We start from the raw sequence: 23,985 nt of genomic DNA on the forward strand, positions 1-23,985 counted from the left end.
GTCTGTCTGTTGCCTCTTGATGAGATGAGGTTGTACAAGATGTTTCCATTTTGCCATAATGATGTGCCTTTGAATTGCATAATTTGCAGATTACATGGCTTGCTCATGGAGAGGCTTTTTTGGGTGGTAAAAATTGTAAGCTAAGCGATTTCAAGATCTAGATTTCCACCATCTTGCCTTATAATTTTTTGGAAGAAAAGGAGAAATCCAGTGAAATTATCCACTCTAGTTAAAAATGCAGCAATGCTATTTGCTTTATTGAAGAGGTTTACCATTCCCAGCTGAAATGCTGCTGTTGTAATTAAGGACCCAGTTTCATGCCCGCTTTAAGCTCCCTTCCTCCATAGCTTTCCTTGTGGGGCAAGTATTATGGCTGCTCTGTGAATTAAATTAGGGAATTGATGCAAATTAAAACTAGTTTGGCAAAAAAGCTGTTTCTAGCCTAGAGCAGCTCCTTGGTGCTGTTTGCTGGGAGGGCGATGGGTGCCAGCCCCAGTGGGCTGCAGAGCCACAAGCTGGCAAGGACTGCTCCATCAGCGCTGCTGGTCATGGTGGCACTGAAAGTCTGGTGCAGATTTCTCTTTGGCTGGTAGGAGGATTGCACTTGCTTGGTATGCACGTGGATTTTAGTGGTAATTTTCAGTGTTTTTTGATGTCTGTTTTTTGCCTGTAACCAGTGAAACAGCTCTCTTGTGCTCACACTTATGAGTTAAAGATATTTATATTTCTGTTGTAAAATGGGGTGGAATAGAAAGACTTTAGCTCTCAGCAGGGTGTCTTTAAGGACAGGTTTTGAGAGGGTGAAGTGAACACACCTGTGAGGACTGGGGTTTGATTTCAGCCTCCTCTCGTGTCTTCTAGGACTAGACACTCTTGGGGTTTGTGCAAGGTTTGGTTTGTTCTAAATCTGGCTTTAACAATCTCTAGTTTTAAAGAGGCTTAAATTTGTAATTCATGATACTGGATGTGGCAAGGGAAGCTGAGCAGGCCTGGAGGTGAGCCTAACAGAGGATGTACGCACAGTTCAGGAAAGGCTTTCTGAAGGTAATGCAGGCGAAAAAGTGAATTGCAAAGGGGGACTTCTGTTGGTTGCTAGAGGGGCTTGAAGAAAGTATAATGAAAGGATTAAGCTGGCTATATTTGGTAGCTAACCTCAAACCTCGAAGAGGTATTAATGGGGCAAATTTAATTATTTGTAAAGAGTACGGCTGTTAAGAGAATTCTCCTACCCTTAACTATAGGCTTTGTCTGCTGACGGATGAACTTGGAAATTTGAATCTCTGGGCAGCTGTGGAACAGATTGCAGCAAATCTGGATTAAAATAATGTATTATAACTGCAGTTTTAAGAGTCTAGCAAAAAGAAGAGAATTGAAGCTTGATAATTGTCCATATTGTCAGATCCAAAAGATAAGATTATTTGTCATAGCCCTGAGGTGATGGTAAAAATTCATGTGAAGAAAATGCTCCTGAAAACAAGATTATACATATAGGGATAAAGTGCCAGAGGAGCAAGCAAGGGAATACTATCTCCCAACCTAACACATGGTTTCTAAGGTCTGTGAAGAGATTTTCACAAGTGTGCTGCATGGCTGTTTACTGTTTTATGTGTACTTTAGTAATGTAAATTCTGTTTTAATTTTTACCATGTTTTCTAATTTTAAAAAAAAGTAATTTATGATCCCTGCCTTTACTGATTGCTGAGCTGAAGGGCAAAGTCCAATCTGCACAGGAAGGAGGTGGGGGGAGAGCCCCATCCACCACTTCCTTGGTGATTGCAAGTAGAAGGATGATGAATGTTTGTCTGTGTGTGAAATGATCCTTTCTTTTCTGTGACCCTTTGAATTTTTCACACCATTTCCCCTTTGTTTGAAAGGAGTTGTTATGGATGTCAACTGTGTTACACCAGTTCACTCCCTGTCTGCAGCCCATCCTGTGCAGTGAGCAATCAAAAAAAAAAGTTTGTATATTTAATATTACTTTAATGTGAATGTACGAGAGCATGAGGCATGGATTAAATCTTGTCTATGATGTTTACTCTCTTATGTGAACTTCTATAATGTAAATTTTATTTTAATGTTTAGCATGTTTTCTAATGTAGAAATTTTTCACCCTTACATCTACTGACCCCAATAATAAGTATTAGCCTACCAATATTACCCTTAAATGCAGGTTCTTAACAGGGTTACAAATACAGAAACCTGTTCTGACAATTGAGCTAATAGAGTGTTACCAGAAATAAATTTTTGCACCCTTTCTAGTGTTCCATCAAGAGCAGAGGACAAAATTTGGAATACATTTTATACGTACCCAAGGCTGTGTTTCTGCTTGTGCAGATTGCATGCAGTTTTGCCTAATGACAGGGCGGTTTGTCTCAGGAGAAATCCTGGCACGCGCTGAGGGGAAGATGTGTTTCACTCTGGATGGTGCAGTGGAGCAGGTTGTTTGCTGGGCTGAATTTGTGTGGAGGGACTGAGAATGATCCTGCTTTCTTACCCCAGCCCAAGTCTTGATTTCACCTTGTTCCCGTAGGCAAGAGGGAGCAGTCCTGACCCAGAATGGTGGTTGCACTTGGGGATGTTTTAAATGGGGAAGTGCCAGTTATGGTGCTTTCCTACATGTGTTTTGCAAGGCGGGATGGTGGTGTAGGCCACTGTTCCCCCCGCCTGCACTCAGCGCTGTTCCAGGAGCAGCTTTTCGTGTTACCCTCTGGGAATTAGGTTATTAGCAGTTCTGGCTTTCCGTTCTGCTGTTTTGGCATGTCTATGCCCATATCTTGCTTTTGTTTTAGGGATGTTAATGACTTTACAAAGAGTCATAGTAGTGAGCAGTATGTCAGGTCGCTGCAGGGTCACTTCCTTTGTGCAGCACTGAATCCCAGTGTGAATTTGTGCTTTTGACAATAGCCATCAGGTCTTAATTTTTACCCTTTTAACGGTGCAGTGGAGTTACACAGATTTTTAAACCCGGAATACTCAGGTTTTCCATGCATGCAATGAATTTGAGGTATCAGAGGTAGTTTGGATGTCTGTGCTGCACGGATGAGGTGAGCGCAAGCCCAGCGAAACGCAAGTACAACAACAGAGTCTGGCAGGAGGCTGTCATGGGCTGGTGGAGCCACAGCAAACAGAAAACTTTTCCTGACTGAGATGGCTCATTAGCCGAGCACGGGTGGTTGTTGATGGTACTCCTGCTCCTGTCGTGTACCAGACTTTCTGCCCAGTCCCAGCTGGTCCTGGAGGATTTCCTGAACTGGTGATGAGCCATTTACTTGGGAGAATCATTAGCTGCTTATTGTGGAACTTTAAATTCACGTTGCTTCTAATATCTCTGTGCTCTGATATAAAACAGCCGCAGTGATAGAAATACTGATGTAACAAATTAGTCCCATAAATTTAATTTTTTTTAGCTTATTCTAGATTACTTTCATTACTTTTTAGGAATATCAATAATAATATAAAGTTTTTTTTTTTACGCTCTACTACTTGAAGTAGGGATAGACACAGATAATATTCAAGCCAATTTCTATTTTCCTAGACTTCAAAAAAATTTGAGTGTCCTCGTTTGCAAATATTATGCTTCTACACTGAGGATTAAGTTATCACAGTTTGACAGTCAGCAATTGAAGTATTCTTTCATACTGTTTTTGAATCACATATTACTCATTTTCCGTATAACACATTAATGACATATTTGGTATTTATTACTCCTATGAATAAGAGCCAAATCCATCTGGCATTGCTCACATGAGTAATGCTGTTAGCTCAGTTTTATAAGTAGAACCAACAGATCTGATTTTTTTTTTTAAATTTTATTGTGTTCCTATTGTTTAATTCTCTTAGGGTTTTGTCCTTGAAATAAAATTATTGTACTATAAAGCAAATAATAACTTTTTTTTTCCCCAGTTTCCAGCTTGGTATCTGAAAATCAAGCTGTGGCTTGCAGGTTTCAGATACCAATACAAATTACAGCAGCAAAAAAAAGATAGCCAGAGTCTAGCAGCTAGTTTTACTGGTGTCTTAACAAGGAAGAAAAGAATTTAGTGCATATTTTGTCATTTATATAGATTCTTCACTGTTGTCAGTCAGGTAGCTGTATGTTACACAGAAGACCTGGTAAGAGCAAATCATACCAGTAAGGTGTTTCCGTGTTACTACTCACCTGACTTTAAGGGATTTCTGATCCTCTGCTTTCCTTCCCACGCTGAAAGCGTGCATTTGCATGAGTATCATAACTGTCATAAAACTGCAGCTCTGCTGTACAACACTGCTCATTTATTACTTAACAGTAGCTGTTGCTGTAAATCAGTTCTAGTGCTGATTTTATCAAGAGTACAGGATGTTCTTGGCAATGCTTATTCTCAGATTCTCACTGCAGTCCAGCTCTCTACCAAAGTAGCTTGTTTTCCATGTTCTGTCACTAGTCATATGCGCTTGTCCTTTGCAAGTTCGTATCTCGCTGAATTTTGTCCTTCTGGGAAGTAGTCTTAACAAGTTGCACACTTCTTGACCAGAATGTACTTTCTAGTCTCAGATTAAATCTTGATGTTTGTATTTACTTTATCCTTCTTTAGAACGTACCAACATGTGGATATGAGGAACATAAAGAATTAAAAAAAAAGAATTTTAAAAAAAAAAAAAGGTAGAGAGAGACTGGAAGGGGGTCTAGAATAGAGGTTGAAATGGTCTTAAACACAAAAGAGGACTGAACAGCAAAAGAGGAGTAATAGAAGAAAGGGTAAAGTGGAGGAGGTTGTTGCTGTTCTTTAATGATTCACCAGACGTAATTTCTGTCTCCTTAGCTGTCCCCCTGCAGTTCCATTCCCTAGAGCTTAGCAGTACCTAAGCCCATCTTTCTCTCCCTCCTCTCCCAAACTTCTTCCTAGGTTTCATTTCCTTGCTTTGTGAAGGAGTAAGTAGGCTTGACCATACTATATCTTTACACCCTGTTTAAGCAAATAGACCTCAGGTGAAAACTGTCATGTACTGTTTGTGTTTCATTGCTTTAGCAAGTTTACTACTACTACCAAAAAAGGTGTCTTTACTGCTGAATTTAATCTCCTGTATCAAGGGCCCATTTAATTATTTTTGATCAGTGCTGTATTTGTTTTTTAACTAGCATTCAATGAGTGCTATCCATCTCAGTTTTTCCAAAATTCAGAGAGCTTGAGGATCCTATGCAGTGATGCTCTTCATTACTAGATGGAAAATACTGTAGCTTGTGTTACAAATATGGTTCTAGAACAGAACTTCATGTAGGCAATGTTCAAGGAATCGCTGAGCTGTTCTGGTGGATAATCAATTTTTCGGTTGACTGGCAGCCTGGCCCCTATCAGCTCTCACAAAGGACTTTTGATTCCTCTCAGAAATCTAAAATATATTAGCAAAAAACATAACTATATTTCTAGAGAGACTGGCTGTCATCCAGAGTTTCATCTCTGTCATTAGAGATTTGCATTTAAATAAGCAACTAGGGTGTTTTTTTTTTTTTTTTTTTAAGACTTAGAACATTTGAGCTATGAACGCTGAATATACACATACATTAAGGTGCTCTGTGAGTTCTGGAAATTTTCTGAGTGACATGAAAAAAGAAATGTCTCCAAAATATATTTAGTGGTCTGCACTGAAAGGTTATGAAGAAAAATAACTGGTAATAGGAACGTAAAGGGAAGACAGAGACAGAAAGAATAAAATGGGGAAGTTGGGACAGGTAAACAACTTGTTCATCTGGAACAGCCTAACCATGTAGAAACAGTTTACAAAGGGGCAGGGGATGGTAGATGTAGGTACGATGTATTCTTTTTGAAGTTCCTATTTGTATGTTGACATTAGATAGGTTTCTTTTGCTTTCTTTCTCTGCTAGGTAAAACAAAGAATGCACATTTACTACACCAGCTTTGCGAGCTGAGCTGGATCTGTGGATTTAGACTTATGATGTGGCAAAATAGTTTTTGTAATACTGGAGTCAAAGACTTTTATCAGCTCTATCTATGCTGCTATCTGTGCTGCCTTTTTTCTGTGAGATACCATTCCAGCTTCCCATAGTCACTACTTCTGTACATCACATTCTATCTTTAGATGAATTTGTTTAATTAGCAGACTAGACAACTACAGTAAATAAAGAGGTCTCAATCTGAAGGTGTTTGTGTATAAATGTTCTTACAGCATAACTATAACATTTTCTGTGTGGCAGTAAGTGATATGGATGAAAGAGTCTGGATAATCTCATGAAATTTTAGATGCTTGCTCAGGGCAAAAAAATCGGTGTTCTGGACTTGGTATTTTTATTTTTCCCCAGATACTCCATCACAAAGGGTGCAGTTTATTCTTGGAACAGAAGATGATGACGAGGAACACATTCCTCATGATCTCTTTACTGAGCTTGATGAAATTTGTTGGCGTGAAGGAGAGGATGCGGAGTGGAGGGAAACAGCAAGGTGAGTGTTTTCATGAGTTTTTAAAAATTATCTGTAGCTGTTGGTTGCTGGTGTATTAAGGAACGATATCAAAGCTGTGGCAAGCTCAGGAACAGATTTTGGATATAAAGCTTAAATAAAAGCATAATTTTAATCCTTAGACTGCTAGTATTACTACAGCATTTGTCGTTTCCCAGAGCCAAATGTTTTCATCTGGATTTATGAAATATAGGTCAGAATGAATATCAAGGGGAAAAAAATCAAAGTAAACATATCGTATATATAAATTAAAAATTACTGGTGTTTGAATCCTCAAGAAACTGATAAAATTACCCTTATAAAAAGATTAAAGCAAGGAATGAGATTACTTTTGGAGCAATAACACTTTTATATATTCTATCAATGAACAGTTGATTTTGAGACTTCGACTATTCAATGTTGGATTATTTTGTTTCTGCAAAATTAGTGTGAAAAGACTGTTTAAATTGCATTTCTGCTGAAAAAATTAATATTGGAAAAGAACATTTTTTTTGCATGTTTGTTTCCTTGAGCACCTAAATGGGAATGGGAGATGACTTGCTTAGTTTCATTAAGACTCTACATTTCCCAGTAAGCCTTGCTTCATTTTTCTTCTTAGAACCTAATTCTTTCTTTCCCTGCCGATATTTGTTGACAGTGTTCCTCAGTGGTGCCCAGAAGTCTGTGGACCACATCTTTGGTGTCAGTAGGATAAAAATTGTGGAATTTCTGAAAGGATTTTGTGGGGAACTACGTATGTGGGCTGTTTGGCATGAATATGGCTGTTAGCTTTCCCTTTAATTTTCCTGCAAATTCCTGCTTTCCCAGATGGCCACAGAATTTTCTATGACCTTCCTTTACTTTATGTGTCCATAGGAGGCATAGAGAGATGCTAAATATAGATCTTTACATGTAGAAAATTCTCATGTGAGGATTGTGCTGCAAAATGAGTGTAGTAGTGTTCCTAAATAATCTTATTAATATTCAGAGAGGGAAAATCTAATCAAGTTAATCATCTGCAGTGTTCTCATACTGATTAGGAATATATAGGACCTTTTCTAGGAATGTTATCTGCTTCTATTGTGATTAAAAATAAAAATCACTGTGGCTTATGTTATTTTTAAGCAGGGAAATACCAGCTTCTTTAGTCCAACTAAAAAAAAATTTTAGAATTTTTAGATTTGCAAATCATCGAAGAATTGTGTTTCAGAAAAATTATAACAATTTTTATTAACATAAATACTTAAGCAAGATTGAATTTGAAAGGAATAGGTGAAATAAAGAAATTTCTATTTAGATTGATCTGTCTGTATGTACAGCCTTTCCAGCTGTCGTTTGGGAACTAAAGAATCAAAAATGTTTAACAGAAACAAGCTGAGATTGTTGAAAAAGGACAGGAAAAAACAGCCAAGAAAACTGTATTTTTGGAGCTCAGAAAATACGAGAGTGAAGTATATAGTAAAAATTTCTTTAGCTTTAGAAATAAGATGAAAACAAAACAAGAGTGGAGCTGCCATGCAGAAACAACTGGTCAAGATAAATGATCTTTTTCAGTTTGGATCCAAAAATTTCAGATAGCATTTGACATGGGTTGGCTGGCTGTTAGAAGAGGAGGAGATGGCAGTAAAATGACCAAATTAAAAATAAAGGCAAGAGTCGAAGTGCTTTATCTATGCAAATAAGAGGGTGCAATAATTTCTATCCTAGAAAGCTGAAAGAATATGTATTCCATCGGTGTGGTAAATCCTATCTTTCTGTGAGTCTATCAGGTGGGTTGTAACATAGCAAACACAGCAACACTGTGCAAGAAAGGATAAAAATGGGTGGAACGAACAGGGGCCTGATAGTCAGATTTCAGAGCTATGCAAGGCTTAGAACAATATTTGAAGGAAAGAATAATTATAGACTTGGAGCTAAGTGGAAAACTGGATAAAATGCAATACAATGGTGTATCATGTCAGACTAACTAAATAATGCTATTTAATCAGATAATTGATTTTTGTTTCTCTGACAAAGAAAAAACAGTGGATCTAATTTTTTTTTTTTTTGTCAAGCATTTGATATGATACAGCAGTGGGAATTTATTCCTTAAACTCTGTTTTAGTGTAAAAATTTTATTAGTGGGTAAGGAACTAATTGAAGAGGTGCAGGAGGTCATGCTGAAAGAGTAAACTGTTAGTGTGGAAGGTAGTGACAACTAACTTCTGAAGAATTAGTCTTAGTAAATGGCTTTATTATTGAATGACAGAAAATAGGATTATAGTAGTGAAACTTGCTGATGGTAAGAAATGAGGAGATATTGTTACTTTACAAATAGATAAGGATATCATACACAAAGAACAAGGTGATTTTAAGTAGAGTAGTAGAAATGGGATGGTGTTTAATATGCAAGATCATATACTTACAAACTAATACAATGGATCATTTTCAATACTGGTGGTTGATTCACGACTTCAGAAATACTGATTTGATTAAATGCGTGGTATGGAGAGGATACACCCTGGGTTTGTTGCTGTTCCAGCCTTATTATATATTTTCTATCTGTGTGGAAAATGCCACTGGAAGTATTTGTAAATCTTATTGCCTGGCTTTGGACATAGTTCCAGGTAGATGAATTTAAATGCAAGTGATACAGAGGAAGGCTCGGTCATTAATTGCATTTAATGAGAGTGATGGCACTAAGTGGTTCTGTATTCATTTCACCAAGCTCTGCATGGACTGAAGGGTTGGGTTGACTCTGATGCAGTAAATCTGTATCTTCATGTTTTTAGTTTGATTGAAATTGCATGCGCAGTTCAGCCTTAGAATTTTTAAAAAATATCTTGACCAAATTGTGTAAAACTGAAACATCTTGTTCTTGGTTGATCAAAATAGTAACATCAAAGGGAGCCCCATGGATAAGATTTGACTGAAGCCTGGTGTTCTTTAGGTAAATCTCCTCTATTCCTATTTGATTTGTTTCGAAGAATAAGTCCTTTTCTAGGCTTTTTTTTTTTTTTTTTTCCTCAGCAGTTAGGAGACTCCAAGGTTTGCCATTCTCCAGTTTCCATAACATTTCTCATGGGCAAAAGCATTCCTGCAGATTAATGAGTAGGAGCAAGAAAGTGCACTGCTGTTACAGCCTATTCCATTCCAAGATCTGATTTAGACTGTCCCATCCATGGAATTAGTTAGCGAGCAGAATGGAATAACTTAGTTATGTTGATATAGTGATAAAATTAATTGATTTCAAGCCAGAAGAAACATGTACCTTTTAAAATCAATAGTCAGTCTTATTAATATAATTTTTTGTTTGTGGCCCAGCTGTACAACTGTGTAGAGAATGCATGATGTATAGTTTCTATCCCGAAAAAAATATTTCCAGTAAGTTTGTGGAGAAACACACTGAGGCATAACAGTTGGGCTTATTTTATACACACAATACTATAGTTGCAAATTGCAGCGATTAGGAAAGCAATTAATGTTCAAATCTATCCTAATAGCCTCTTGTGGTCATGGCTGGAAAGTAGTGCCTGATTTGTAGCAGATTTTACCCAAACTGTTGGGACTCATTTATCTGCTAATGTCAAATGAAAATTTCGGAAGAATATCATATGAATTTCCCTTGATGAGATGAGTAAACTCATGTAATGCTTATTGAAATCAAAATAGAAGTTTATCCCAAATGTAAAATTTTCTCAGCTGGGTACCATTTACGTTTATGTACTAGCCTGTTTGCTCATTAAGTAACAACGTATGATAATATGTTTAAACACATAAATTTTAGTAACAGCAGGAAATTGGATGCCACCCATAGAATGATACTATTGAAATTGATTGAAATTCGGATGGTGATGATCATGATGGCAAGTATGATTACCTGAGTAGTAGCAATAGTTTCCTGTGGATTTTTGTTGTGTGTTAGCTTTGATGTCCGATTGACACCATAAATTCTAATTAAAGCTGTTTCCATGATTTAGACTTTTCTTGTCTGTGTGTCCCTAGTAAGTTATACCCTGGTTATGAGCCTGCCTCTGTCCAGTCACCTATCTTAATGAAACTTTTAAGAACATGTTTGTTTTTTATCACTTATTTAAAATCTGTTTAGAATTGGTCAGTATATTCAAAATAGGTAATATCAAGGACAGACTGCAGCAGTATAATCAGATAAGCAATGTTGAAGATTATTTACATGAACAGAAGGTAATGGAGAGTATGAGGTTTCTGATGAGATTCTGTAAGGATCTATGCTTGGATCATTGTTTTTAGGATAAATGTGGCATGACTTTTAATCTTTTTTCAAATCAGCATAAAACAAGATCAGCATAAAACATCAGAAATAATTGGGAATACCCAAGTGCAAAGATGGTAATCTTATAAAACTCCTAAAGAGATTAGAAACATGCACAAAAACAGAGGTATGAGAAGATAAAAATGTAGATATTTTGCAGAGCCTTAGGAGGCAATTGTTTAAGCAGGACAAATAACGCACCGTGTTTGTGATGTTATGACCACAAATAGGTCTGGCTTATTCTTAGCTTGGAAACGTGAGTGCCATGAGTAAGCTAGGAGCAGCCTCTTCTTATGGAGTTCAAGTGCAACTGCAAAATGAGGGGGGGGAACCAACCAAGAACAACTTTCTTTTTTCCTTCTCAGATGCTTCTTGGTAACTTTCCTGAGTTGTTTTGTAGCTCAGCCCTTTCAAACCATGGCTTTGAATTTGTGGGGGTGGGGTGTGTTAATTTGTGTTTGATGTCCAGTTGGACATAGTTTTGAAAATCTATTTGGAAAACCTCATTTGCATATGCAAATTCAACTTCATGATTCAGCTCTGTGGAAGCAAATTTTTATGTGTGCTATGTACTTGCTGCTTCTCTGGAAGAATGAAAAGGTAAAGGAGATAGCCTTGCTAGGCTGGGAAGAGAAGAGAGAGTGCAATGAAGGGAGTGGAGAACAGAAGTCTGGTGGAGAGGAGGTCTCATGGGCAAAGATGAGATATGGAAACTGGCCAGCACAGAGAAAATGGGGGGAAAAATGTTTAAATACAGAGAGGAGGAGAGAGCTAGACACAGGAGATTGGAGATTCTGGAGGAGCCGAGGAGTTGGGGACAAATTGTGTATGTAAATAATGGGAGTGTGATTAGGAGGCAGCTGGTACAGTTAGAAGAAATGGAATGCATCAGGAAGGGAGCAGATATGCTGGTGATGAGTCGGTCACTGAAGTGGTGGCTGCGCGCAGGGTGGCATCAGAAGGGGAAGAATCTGGGACACAGGGACTGAAGGGAGGAAAGTGTCTAAAATACGAGTACACAGGCATATTTTACAGGTAGGAGCAGAGCTAGGCAGGTGGGCCAGGAACAGAAGACAGCTGCGTTTGCTGTGTCACTGGGCTGCGAGGCTTGGTAAAACTGGAAATTGCTCAGCTTTAGAGGTCTTAAGGGTCTATGCTTCCCTGCTGTCTGGAAATAAGTGTGAAGGTGCTGTCAAGGTGTGAGGCTCTGCTTGACTTCTGTGCTGCCTGGTCCATACAAAATAGCTGAGAGCTGTTGAGTCAAGTGATAGAGGTTTTTGCTGTGGCTGCAGCTGCTCAAACCTTGCCAAGCTGGCAGGCTGTATGGCTCCACGCAGCAACATCTGTGTATGCTTGAAAGACTTAATAACTTTAATTTAAATCACTTTTGCATGTGCGAACAGACTTTTCTTTTTGTTTGTTTGTTTATTATTCTTCTATTATTCTATTTTTAGTGTAATTTTTATCAGTAAACAATTAAAAAGTCACGCAAGAAAGTTCATCCAGCTGGCTAGTAACAAAAGACTTGATCCTCTCATGCCAGTTTCATGTGTCCTTTTACTTCACTGAAGTCTCTCCAGATTCACACTGAACCTGAGAACAGGCAAATGAGAATCAAAATAGTGAGATACGATGTTGTTACTGGATCCTAAAGTGCTATTTCATGTCATTCACATGGCTGTTTTGCCTGAGTAAGGCCCATATTTTGGGGCTTGAAAGACTGCTCACAAGTGTTTACACATTGCTTGCGTGTGCATGTATGTGCCTGTGAGGTTTTTCATTTTAATTGACAGAACTCTTAAATGGAAAATATCCTAAATTTTGCATAATGTTTTACTGCCTTTATGAGTAGCTTAGTGCAGTTAAGTAACTAACAACTTTAACAAAGTTCGTAACAGTTTCTTTTGTGAAAAGATTATGGTGGTGATAATGGGTGGATTCTGTAAAGTGTGAATATGTCAGTATTTTTACTTTAAATGAAAAATGTCTCTTCTTTGTTGTTTTTAGTCCAAAGTGAAGACTAAATGGAAAAAGTTCTCTCCTGTGTTCTTACTATGTATAGGTTTTCTTTTTCTCTACCACAAATTCTTCTCCTCTATCCTTTTCATACTACTTGTTGTTCTATCATGGAAATATCATTGTATGCCAAAGAATTACTCAAAGTTTTTGTAAAGTACAATAATGATTACTTAATACACTTCTCTTTTCATCTCTGTGGTTAGAATTTATCTTCAAAAATGGTATAATACAGCATTATATGGGAAGAAGCAGGCAAGGGAAGTTTCTCATATTTCCTACAAAGAAAGAATAAAGTGAAATTCAAGGACATGTTTAACAGTGATCTTTCAATATTCATGGAATTAATTTATTTTTCATTTCTTATGCACAATGGAGTTATAAAATTGGTTCTTTGCACAGGTGGTTGAAGTTTGAAGAAGATGTGGAGGATGGTGGAGAGAGGTGGAGCAAACCATATGTTGCCACGCTGTCACTTCATAGCTTGTTTGAGCTGAGAAGCTGTATCCTGAATGGCACAGTTCTTTTGGACATGAGAGCTAACTCCATAGAAGAAATTGCAGGTATGTATTGTTGTTCCATTTATTAGTTATGAAAATGAATCATAAAAATCAAGTGCTTAGAAGAAAGCTATTGCATAAAAATCAGTTCAGTTTAGAAACTCCTAGGAAATATTTTACTCAATATATTAGAAAAGAATCTAATGTCTGACACAACTGGTAAATAATTTTATTTCTATTTTTTTATAGACTTTGCTATTTTCAGAATCAATTTTTATGTAAAGGAGAAAATGAAAATGGAGCAGACAGGACAGTTTGGATGTATTTCATTAGAACTGGCATGTTCTCTGTTCCTGCTGTGCCACCTCAAATTGTGAATGATGCGCGTGCTAACTTCCACAAACTGAACCTACTACTATGCTAATTGCAGACAATCTAGCTTAAAAAAAAATTAAATTATAGGGAAGTATTCATCCGAATTACATAACATGAAAACACACCATGTAAACACATGTTTAAAAAACATGTCTCTGAGTTGAGAATGAAATCAAGAACAATAATATTAAGTGTAAGTTTTTTGAAAATTTTAAGATGCATTAACTTCTTTAACTAAAGTTGAGTGCATTTTTTCCAGTGAAGGTGTATTTGGCAGTTGGAATTCTAGAGCTTTTGAGAACAGCAGAAGCAGACACCAACAGAACATAATAGATGAGTCTTGTCTCCTAAAAGTATAAGTGAGATTGAGACTGAATGCCATTTTCTGCATTCCTGGTGTTTCCCATAAAGGCTATAACTAGTTACTGCAGGTGACTTTTTTTTTTGGTAGTGCATTTGTTACTGTAATAAAGCAGGTTGTTAGGGGCTGTATGTACAGACCTGTAGTGCACAGCCTTAAGGAGTCCTAAAATACAAAGGTTGCACGGCCGTGCTAGAATCATGCAGTCTGGTATGTTTATTTCCCTTCCCAAATACAGCAGCTATTTTGAATTAGATCATTTATAAATAAATTTGTTAGTAGACAAGAACTGAAGATAAAGTAAGTTTCTCTAGTCTATCAAGTCAGGGATAATGTAGGTATTATAATATAAATATATTTACATTAGAGTTTAAACTCATCATTAAAATGATAACAACCTGTCCAAGGGCTCATGTGCCCTAGAAAGTTTCTAGTGCTGTGTCCTTGCTCTTGCTTGTTGTTTAAAAATCTCTGTCCCTTCCAGCAGAGAAGACACAGAGCGAAGAGCTGTACTATTTTATAGTCTGGGGTCTCTAATGTTCTGTTTATCTACCCTTAGTAAGGGCTAGTCTCATGCTCATGATGGTTATTGGACTGGTATCCTTGCATATCTTACATTTACTTAAAAGTTTTACCTTGCTTCTACCTGTGGTGGGTTGACCTTGGCTGGATACCAGTTGCCCACCAAGCCGCCCTATCAGTCCCCTCCTCAGCAGGACGGGGGCAGAAAATAAGATGGAAAAAAACCTCGTGGGTCAAGATAAAGGCAGTTTAATAAAGCAAAAACAAAGGCTGCGTGTGGAGGCAAAGGAAAAGAAAAGATTTATTCTCTACTTCCCATCAGCAGGCAGTGTCCGGCCACTTCCCAGGAAGTAGGGCTTGAGTATGTGTAGCTGTTGTTCCAGAAGACAAATTTTGTAATAACAAATGTCCCGCCCTCCTCCTTTCTGTTAACTTTTATTGCTGAGCAGACGTCATATGGCATGGAATATCCCTTTGGTCAGTTTGGGTCAGCTGTCCTTGTTATGTCCCCTCCCAAGATCTTGCCCACCCCCAGCCTACTGGTGAGGGGGGAAATGTTGGAGAGACAGCCTTGGTGCTGTGCGAGCACTGCTCAGCAGTAGCCAAAACACTGGTGTGTTATCAACACCTTTCTAGCTACCAATACAACGCACAGCACTGTGAGGGCTGCTGTGGGGAAAATTAACTCCATCTCAGCCAGACCGAGTATACTACCTTGCTGTATTTCACAACATTTCTGAAAATAGTGCTGTATCTGTAAATCGTACGTTTGATATTGTATACAAATTATACAATATATTGCTATTTTATACAAATATCACATTAGATTTATGGTATTCTCCATACTGCAAACTTTGCTTGAAGGTCAAACATGATGCAACAGATGTAAATTGGGAAAAGAGCACATGCACAGAGAAATGGTGAATGAGTCGTTGCTGGGGCCTTTTTGTTGCCTTGTCACAGGGCGCAAAGTAGCGCGTTAACAGAAAATGTAAAATACACAAATAAAAATAGAAAATTTTTGTTTAGGGAAAGGTACAAAAGACAGCAAGAAAATTTTCTAACACTCGGGATTATAAAGAAATGGGTGATATGTAAGTGTATGTAAGGGCCAGATAAAATTGATTTTAGTTATTTACATTATCAGGTAAGGGAGGTATTGTTCAGTAGGCTATATTTACCAGTGGAATTAACATTGGCGCAGCTAGTGGTAGCTGCTTTTTGCATTTACCTTTCCCAAATTGTTTATGTCAAACTGACGCAAGATATTATTAATACAAATCTGCAGAAACTTGCGTGGGGTTCTACTCTGTGCTGAGATCTGATGCTCCCATGAATCATGGTCTGAATCAGAGCTTCAAAATTTGTCTTGATAATGATAGAAGATAAACATGAAGAATAAAAAGCAGCTGATTTGAAAGAACAGAGGTGTTTATCAGTATGCTGCTTTATTATTTATTTAATGAAAAAAAAATCAAGAAGTACTTAGATCAGCTGCTTGATGTTCTTCTATTGCTTTTTTGCTTAAATAGTACACTAGGATTTTCAAGCTTGAGCTTTACATTTTTAATCCAAAAATCACTCAACAACTTCTGTAGTCGACTAAGAGATCCTCTCCAAAATTGTTTTTAATTAAGTAGGTAAAAAAGTAAGAATTAACACAATAAAACAGCTAACTTCCTTTTTTTTCTGTTTTTGGAAGATATTGTACAGTGAGACCACAATGAATTCATGTTTATAATCTCTTAATCCTTAGTTGTAGTCACTTTGTTTGTTTGTTTAGTTAACATATCCAGCTTCACAATACTAATTTTGTTTTGAAACACATCACAGATGTGAGTTGTCCTTCAGAGAATTTGATGAGTTACTGTACTGCTATTTGAATCAGTCCTGCTTCTGGGCTATCTTGATTTGTTGATTAGGAAAACTTGTTTCTTCTGAGATGAGGCTTTAGGATGACTTTCATGACTTGGCATGCACCATTTTCACTTTAAAAGTACCTGTTGTGGCAGATGTGGATGTATTTCATTTGTTGTTTTATTTGTTCGAACTGGTAGGCATCTCTTTCTGATAAGGTGATCTGACACATGATAAGGTTTGCATGGACCTTGCTTTGTCTTTGAGAGAGGATTTTTTTTTTCCCTCTGCCAATTCAATAGGCAATGAGGTAATTTTTTTTTTTTTTTTTAAAAAACAACTTTGCAGCAGGTTCTTCTGGCAAGTGAATCATTCTGTAAATTACCCACATTCTGTGTCAGGTTTCTTTGAAAAGATTTTTTTTTTTCCCTATAAATAAAGTTGCCATTCCATTTGCTTTCCTCTATTATTATTATTTGTGTTGTAGTAATGTTGTTTTCCTCTTCCTCAATCAAGTTCCTTTGTAATTTGGTACTCTAATACTACATAGGTAGTTCCTGCTCTCCAGTGCTTACAAAATGTTAGTGTGTGGCACACATTAGGCAGCACTGGGAGGAGGAAAGACTTTAATAGTAGTGGTGACAAGCACGCCACCAAGATACGTGTGCTAGGTATGTTAGAAACTTGATAATTCCAAATAATATGACAGGCTACTCTTTTTCCGTATAAATGACTGCTGGACCTGAAAGTCAGACAGAACTTGTATCTCTCAGGAAATCCTTTCTTGTGTGTGCTACTCAGTTGCTATTCACTGTTAGTAGTTACAATCCTACTTATGGTATGCTATACAATGCAAACATTGTTTTCACCCTGGAGTTGGTATGTATTCCAGTTGTATCTGATAGTCCTGACACTTTAGAATGTAAAGAAACGGTTGCTCTTACCTGCTGGTTTCAATTTTTTTCAATATTTAACTCTCTTCTTATTTTGCTTGCTAGCCATTCTCATGCTAGGCTAGTCCAGTGATCCTGATGGTCACTTTTGGTTGTTCTTTTCAATGCTACTGTATATACCACATGTAGGAGAATTTGCAAAAATAGATTGTACCCTGTGGTCTTAAGTGATACTCCTAAATTAACTTGTGCTTCTGATTCATAGTTTATTACTATGGGTTTTATTTTTTAATGCAATCTGTTGATAATTTTACTACATTACTTTAGTGCATCCTATCTTTTGAGAACAAATAAACTAATTGTGCACATGTACTTTCCTTTTTACTTGCCTTATCACTTTGTTAGGGAGAAATGTGTATTGTGTATTTGTTGGTAATGTCTTGCTATCTGGGCTATATTCCAATATCAAATTATATTTCTGTAAATGTAGTGCCAGTCTTCGTATCCTTGAAAGAGGTATACTTAATCTTTGTTGCTAAATTGAGACAAAGAATTCCTATCTGTTTTAGTCAAGGCTTTTAATCTATAAACACTTATTCACTAAGGCATTAAACTCTCAGCACTTAGCCCTTGAAAATTTCTTGTATTAAAGTTTATGTTTTAAGACCTTAATGGGCTTGTGGTAAAATCTACAGATGAAAAACATCTTTTATACTGTTTGTATGGCTTTCAGAACTCTGATAGCTCTGTGTAAAAATATTTTGGCACCAGTCATGTGGTGAGAATTTTTAAATCATCCTGTCTTCCAGCATGTCCATTCTTTATTAGATTCTTTTTCATTCCAACTCTGTCTTATTAAAAAATGACCTGATCTACAAGACTGTAAATTCCTTTGGACAGGCACCCAATTTTCTTTGTTGATAAAGAGCTTATTTGTACCTATGGTGCTGAATTCACAGACAATATCTTATTATAATAAAGACTTCTGAGGTGAATTTCCAACACTGTCACCATGCAGCGAAACAGCATGTTCATTCCTGAAGTTTCTCAAGTTGTTCTTAAATTTCGTAAGATGGATTTTATTTTTCCCTTGAAAATTCCTCTGCTGAACTTTATTCTGTTTAAAAGTGCATTTTTATCAAACATGTTTTAAGGTTTTTTCTTACTATTTTCAATATGTGACATTCTTTTTTCATATGTCTTTGCAGTGGCTCCTCTATCAGTAAGCTAGCACTCCATGCACAAGGAATTCCTTTGAACATTTGATGTAGTAATATTTTATCGATCACTTCTGTATAGAACATATGCTAAAAGGAAGTCTGAAAAATCTATGAAATCAAAACAATTTATTTTGGAACTTGTCTCTTGAGGAGGTATTTGCCAGAATCTGGCTGCACCATTAGGGAGCAGCTTCACTGTGTTGTTCAAGCTGGCAGATGAAAATGTTCTCTTTTGATATTTTCATTTAGTTCCTTTGAAACCATGTAGATTCTCAGATTACCATCTGGTTTTTTTGATTGTAACCACTGAATGAACCCAAAAGGTTCTTCTACTTAACATATGATGCCATTTTCTGTTGTTTAGTTCAAAAACTGTTCGGTCCAGCCTTTAATGGCAATACTTTCTTTACAACATGAATCACATATCTCGCATTTTCTTGTAGTTGTGCAGAGTGTACTGTGAGCAAATGTCAAACCTTGTCAAATACAAACTGTGGCCTCAGTGTTGCACAGTGGTGCTTTGGTGACTTGCACGTTTGAAATATTAGATAGTCCCATTTATTTTAAATAGCTTAAATGTAATAATGGTTTATTTTTTAAATTAAATTTTAAATATTCCCATGCTTTCCAATCCAGAGATCTGACTGTTTTTTCTCAAGCAGTCTTTCGTGTGTTCCTCACGATCGAATTTTCAATCTGTGTAACGGCTTAATCTTGTGATTGAGGTCACTGGACTCTGTGCTCAACAACTCAGGGCATTACATCCCAAGTGTGCAATTTTATTGATTTCGGTAATATCATGTTAAGCTTTCAATCTGAACAAGTCTTCTTTTGCCTTTGCTTTAAGCTATATTACTCCATAATAATGATATATTTAAACTGGCTCCAGTTTAGATTTTATTTCACTGGAGCCTTTTGTTTCAGCTGTGACACTCACATTGTGTTATGTTTCTGACAGTGCTTTTATGGTAAATTTAACTTTTATTACAAACACTGTAACAAAGCGTGGAATTGCCTGTGAGCAATCTGCCTCTCTGTTTGACCCTACACCTGTCTTTTGTTCAGCTTTCACCTTCTCACTTACCCAGGTTTTTGCGTGGTTTTGCTTTATTTACAGCTTACCATGCAGTGATTACCTCTACAGAGAAATCTCTATCAGGTTTTGTTCCTTTGTCTGTCGGTAAATTGTAAATCTCATACCAACTTCTAAGTAGCATGGCATTTCTTTTTTGTTTTGTATTTTCCCATGTTAACTACGAATCTGGGAATTTTTCTAGATTGCACAAGTCAATCTCAGCTTTTGTTTTGTGTCTAGAGGCAGAACCAATGTCACTCATGGCTCTTGTTCTGTTTAGATATGCAAAATATATTGTTTTATGAGGTCTCCATTCTTCTTTTGGTAGCATCCACTGTGGCATGTTAGCGTAGCTGTGACTTAAAACTGTGCTTGCTCTCTGAGCTGCAAGCTGGGAATTTTAGCCTTGCCTCTACTATTTACAGTTTTGTGAAATGCTTGCTCTTGTTCTTCAGTAAAATTGCATGCTGTTACTTTAGAAAGAAGACATTTTTTACTCTCCATCTTTCCTTTTCAAGTAATTCAGCTGAGAAGTTGAACAAAGTAATTTCAGGTAGAGCTGGAAATAGACTCCATCTCTCAGTGCACTGGAACGCTTTGCCTCCTTGGATGAGCAGGGTAAATCCGCTGGCTTAGGTAGCTTGGTTATAATCACCGCTGTAAACACTGTAAATGGGTCTTGGTTCACAAATGCAGCACAAGAATCCTAATTGTGGTTTTCTATTGCTCCTAGTGCCTAACTCACTGGGGAAGTGTATATTTGGGTTCCTATTAGAGACAGGTTAAGATAAAGGACAGCATTTCAACTGAAAGTCTTCCATAAAGCTCTGCTTTACGGTTGCTTGTGTTTTCTTCTCCCCTGTCTTTAAGGGAAAAAAACCAACCACAAACCAAACAAACCTTGGCTTTTAAATTAGGTTTTGTAGTCAGCTGTCACTGTAATCATGACGCACACAAAAGCCCATATGTTCTATTTTTTGTCATTAATCTCTCATTTTGTCCTGCAATTGCACAGTTATAAAATTTGGAAGACTGAGAGGTGTAAATACCAGCAACTTTGCTGGTCTATACTGAGTTCAGTTTCTTCTGCTGTAAACTGTCAGTGCCAACCTATATCAGGAGAATATGAGCCCAGCAATTCAGCCCAGTATTTCATTTGGTACACAGGTTAAAAAAAAAAAAAAAAAAGTGCTCTGGATCTTGTTTCTTTACTCACCACTGCAAAAGTCAGGCCCAGTTGAGCCTGTTTACTTGTTAGTAATTTCTTTTTGGACTTCACAGGTATTTTGGTACAAATGCAGTATACCTTCTATAAATTTGTTCTATGTTTCACCTGGGAGTTTCGTGTAGTATTGTACGTGAGGTGATGGGCACACTGTGAACCTGGAGCAATGGGGAATGAGCTGTGGCCACACTTGAGTGTCTCCTTAATGCTTATTTGCTTGGACCTGGGATGGCTCCACGTGGATTTGGCCGCATGTCTCTGTACAAAGCTGCAGTGTGTAATAGACATCTCCAGAGTGAGTGGAAGCAGCCACCTGCTTTTGCATCCTTGCCGACCCTAGAGGTGGGACAGCTGCAGTTTTCTATGCTGGACAACACATGAGCTGCACTGCATTTTAACTGATTTGAAGTGTCTGCACCCCTGATGCTCTAATTCACAGCCTGGGTAAATTGTTCATAGGTAATGAGGAGTTACATTTGAGTTACTACAGTAGCTTGTTTAAGTACTCACATTGCTCACATTTACTCACAAAATCAGTTTTATGTAAATGATGTATTGTAACTGAGTCTGAATGGAGAAAACATTCCTGAAATTGTATGAAACCCCAAGTTTCTTTGAATCTTGTTAAATGACCAGGGCAGGAAGAATGTCTGTCTTTAACAGCTTGAAAAAATGATTTCATCGTTCCGGTATGAATCAAGATTCCTTACTGAAGAAACATCATACTTCAGTGTTCCTGATGTCAGCAGAAATGCTATGGTGTGAGCAATTAATAGAATGGGTAACACTATGCTGGTGGATATGCCACAGATTGCATCTTGCTGAAAGCTCCATATGGTTGTGGAGCATCCTTGAAAAATCTAACGGTAAGCTGTGTCTCTGGGTAGAACGGGGCTCTGCAGAGTTTAAAAGGTCATTCGAGAGGAAAATTCTTTAAAACAAACAAACAAACAAAAATGCCCAAACCTTTGTTGCTAAGCATAGAAACCTTGGAGAGTCTCTGTTGTTACACAGGAATGTAGCTGTGACATAGTGCTGTGAAGTTTCAGGTCTGTATTCTTTACCCAGTTTTGTCATATGGAGTTTGGAGAAATGGCCATGTAGGATCTTCTTCTCACAGGATTAAGGAAATAGAGTCTGTTTTAAAAATGAGATGTTTAAAATGCTTCTGTTTGCCATTTACTCGCAGATTTTAACCGTGTTGCTTTTGTTTTCAAGCTTATCTTTGCAATCAAGAGTGTTATCACTGACATTGCAGAGGCTTGGGCTTTTAAAAGATAGGTTGAAAAACTTGGGAAGAAACTGAAGTGGAATCCCATAATGATAGGTGCTGATGGAGACAGTCTTTCTTACTACTATTCAGATAAGTTCAGATCTTGAAAAAATGGTCAAAATACAGCACTCTGGCAGTAATTTGATAGCATTTAAACTCCTACAGCTGCTACTGCAAGTGGGTCTGTATTAAAGGAATGACAACTGGAGGGGAGCATCAAGGCAAGAAAACACGTCTTCACTCTTTCCAAATCTGAATGCATCTTCCCTTTTTACATGTGGCAGAGGTGCTACAGTAAAGGGGAAGTTGTTGTAAAAAAAGAAAACTCAAGGTAAGCCACTTTCTTCTCAGTTTGGCAGGAAATAAAAATTGTTAGTCACCACCATACTGGCACTAACTCCATGGCTTGTGTGACTGTTAACGAGTCTAGCAGAGCATCTAGGCAAGGAAGAGGATAGGGATATGATTTTCTTTTTCCTGGCATTTTCCCTCCTGAGGTGGATCATCTTAAATATTGACATCACCCTCATCAGTTAATATATTTTAGTATTTAATATGGAAAATACTGTAATTCCAGGAATGACACCATACAAGTGGAGTTCCGTTGATCTGTAAGCAAGATGATGACCACAACCCTAAATTTGCCTGTTCTAGAGGAGTCCTTGTTTTTCAGCTCTTCCTTTTGATTTCTGTCTTAGAGGGAAGGTAATCTTTGTTTTTGCATCTTCTGCAATTTGTCTTTTGGTCAGCAGAATTAAAAAGGACGGGGGAGAGGATAATTTCAATTGTGCTTTAGCACAGGTGCCTTAAGTTATGTATTTATTATTTTTTTTTTTCTCTGAAGATCCCCTGTCATGTTACAGAAAGTACTGGCCTGTTTTGGGAACTGTGACATGCAAATTCGTGTACTAAGGCTATCTGAAGGGAAGATAATCTTATCCTCAGGGCAGAGGCAGTTTCTCAAAAGGCAGTAGAGCTGAGCAGGAAAATTAATATTTTCCTTGGAGCTGGAGCTTTCTTTTCTTTTTCTCATGTGTTGCAAATTCTTGGCTCCTTCTGAAAATTTTCTACTGAAGACTTTCTCTTGAACTTGTGTTATCTTCTCTTTTGCCTTTCTGTCACTCATCTTGCTGCTATGCCGCTCTATCTCTTCCATGAGAGTCTAGAGTAATAGAAAAACTCTGTCTAGAATGGGAATGCAGAGATAACTGACCTGATGGTGTTATTAACCCTGGAGATAAAAGTTCCCTTCAGAGTCAGGTGAAGCACCCCAAGACAGGTTTTATTAATTTAGGCACACTGCCAGGCAGTATTACTCTTTGGTGTGAGCCATTCGGTCAACACTGTTGTTAATACTGTGCAGAATGTAATTGCTGGAGAGGGTCAAAGGCAACAGCGAAAACCTCTGCATCACTCTTCATTGCGAGATGCGGATACATATCTCATGTTTGCATTTGTGGGCAGCTGCATTTATCTGTGGACCTAGCCTCGTCTTTTTGTGTGTGTGTCGTCATAGAGATGTAGATTTGTTGGTAACCTCTTCACAGTAAGTGAAACATGCAGGTAATTCGTTGTTCAGCTCTTAAACTGATACATTGGCTTGTTACGTGGATATTGAGAACTTCAGAAAAACTTGTGTTTTTTAAATGTATGTGCAGTGTATAGTTGACGGTTAGCAATTAAACTCTGCTTTTAACTAGCATAATTATTTAATGCCTTTTATTATCTCTCTTCTTTTCTCTTGCTCTTGGCAATTATCAAAGACCTGACAAATTATGTCTCTACTGATGATGCATCTGCTTTTTATTTTTTCTGCTCTGCTTGCTGAGTTTACTGGTAGATATGAATCTGACTCCAGCACAGAATCATGAGCTGTCTGAATTTTCAGTACAAAGAGTTTTTGACTCAGCTTATTATATCACTGTTTTTGTGCAGTACAGTTTCTTCCAATGGATATACGAGGACAG

The 23,985-nt window shown here is 37.4% G+C and overlaps 1 protein-coding gene across 2 annotated transcripts in view; it reads left to right on the plus strand.

Moving 5' to 3' along the window:
• The window catches only part of SLC4A10 (solute carrier family 4 member 10), a 126,902-nt gene that overhangs the window by 43,276 nt on the left and 59,641 nt on the right, over window positions 1-23,985 (plus strand). For both annotated transcript variants that reach the window (XM_075153090.1, XM_075153091.1), the window contains exons 4-5: window positions 6,296-6,434; window positions 13,120-13,280. In XM_075153090.1, coding sequence (XP_075009191.1) covers window positions 6,296-6,434; window positions 13,120-13,280 — 300 coding nt within the window. The remainder of the gene's footprint in view (window positions 1-6,295; window positions 6,435-13,119; window positions 13,281-23,985) is intronic.

This window comes from Calonectris borealis, chromosome 6, assembly GCF_964195595.1.
Source record: "Calonectris borealis chromosome 6, bCalBor7.hap1.2, whole genome shotgun sequence".
NCBI lineage: Eukaryota > Metazoa > Chordata > Aves > Procellariiformes > Procellariidae > Calonectris > Calonectris borealis.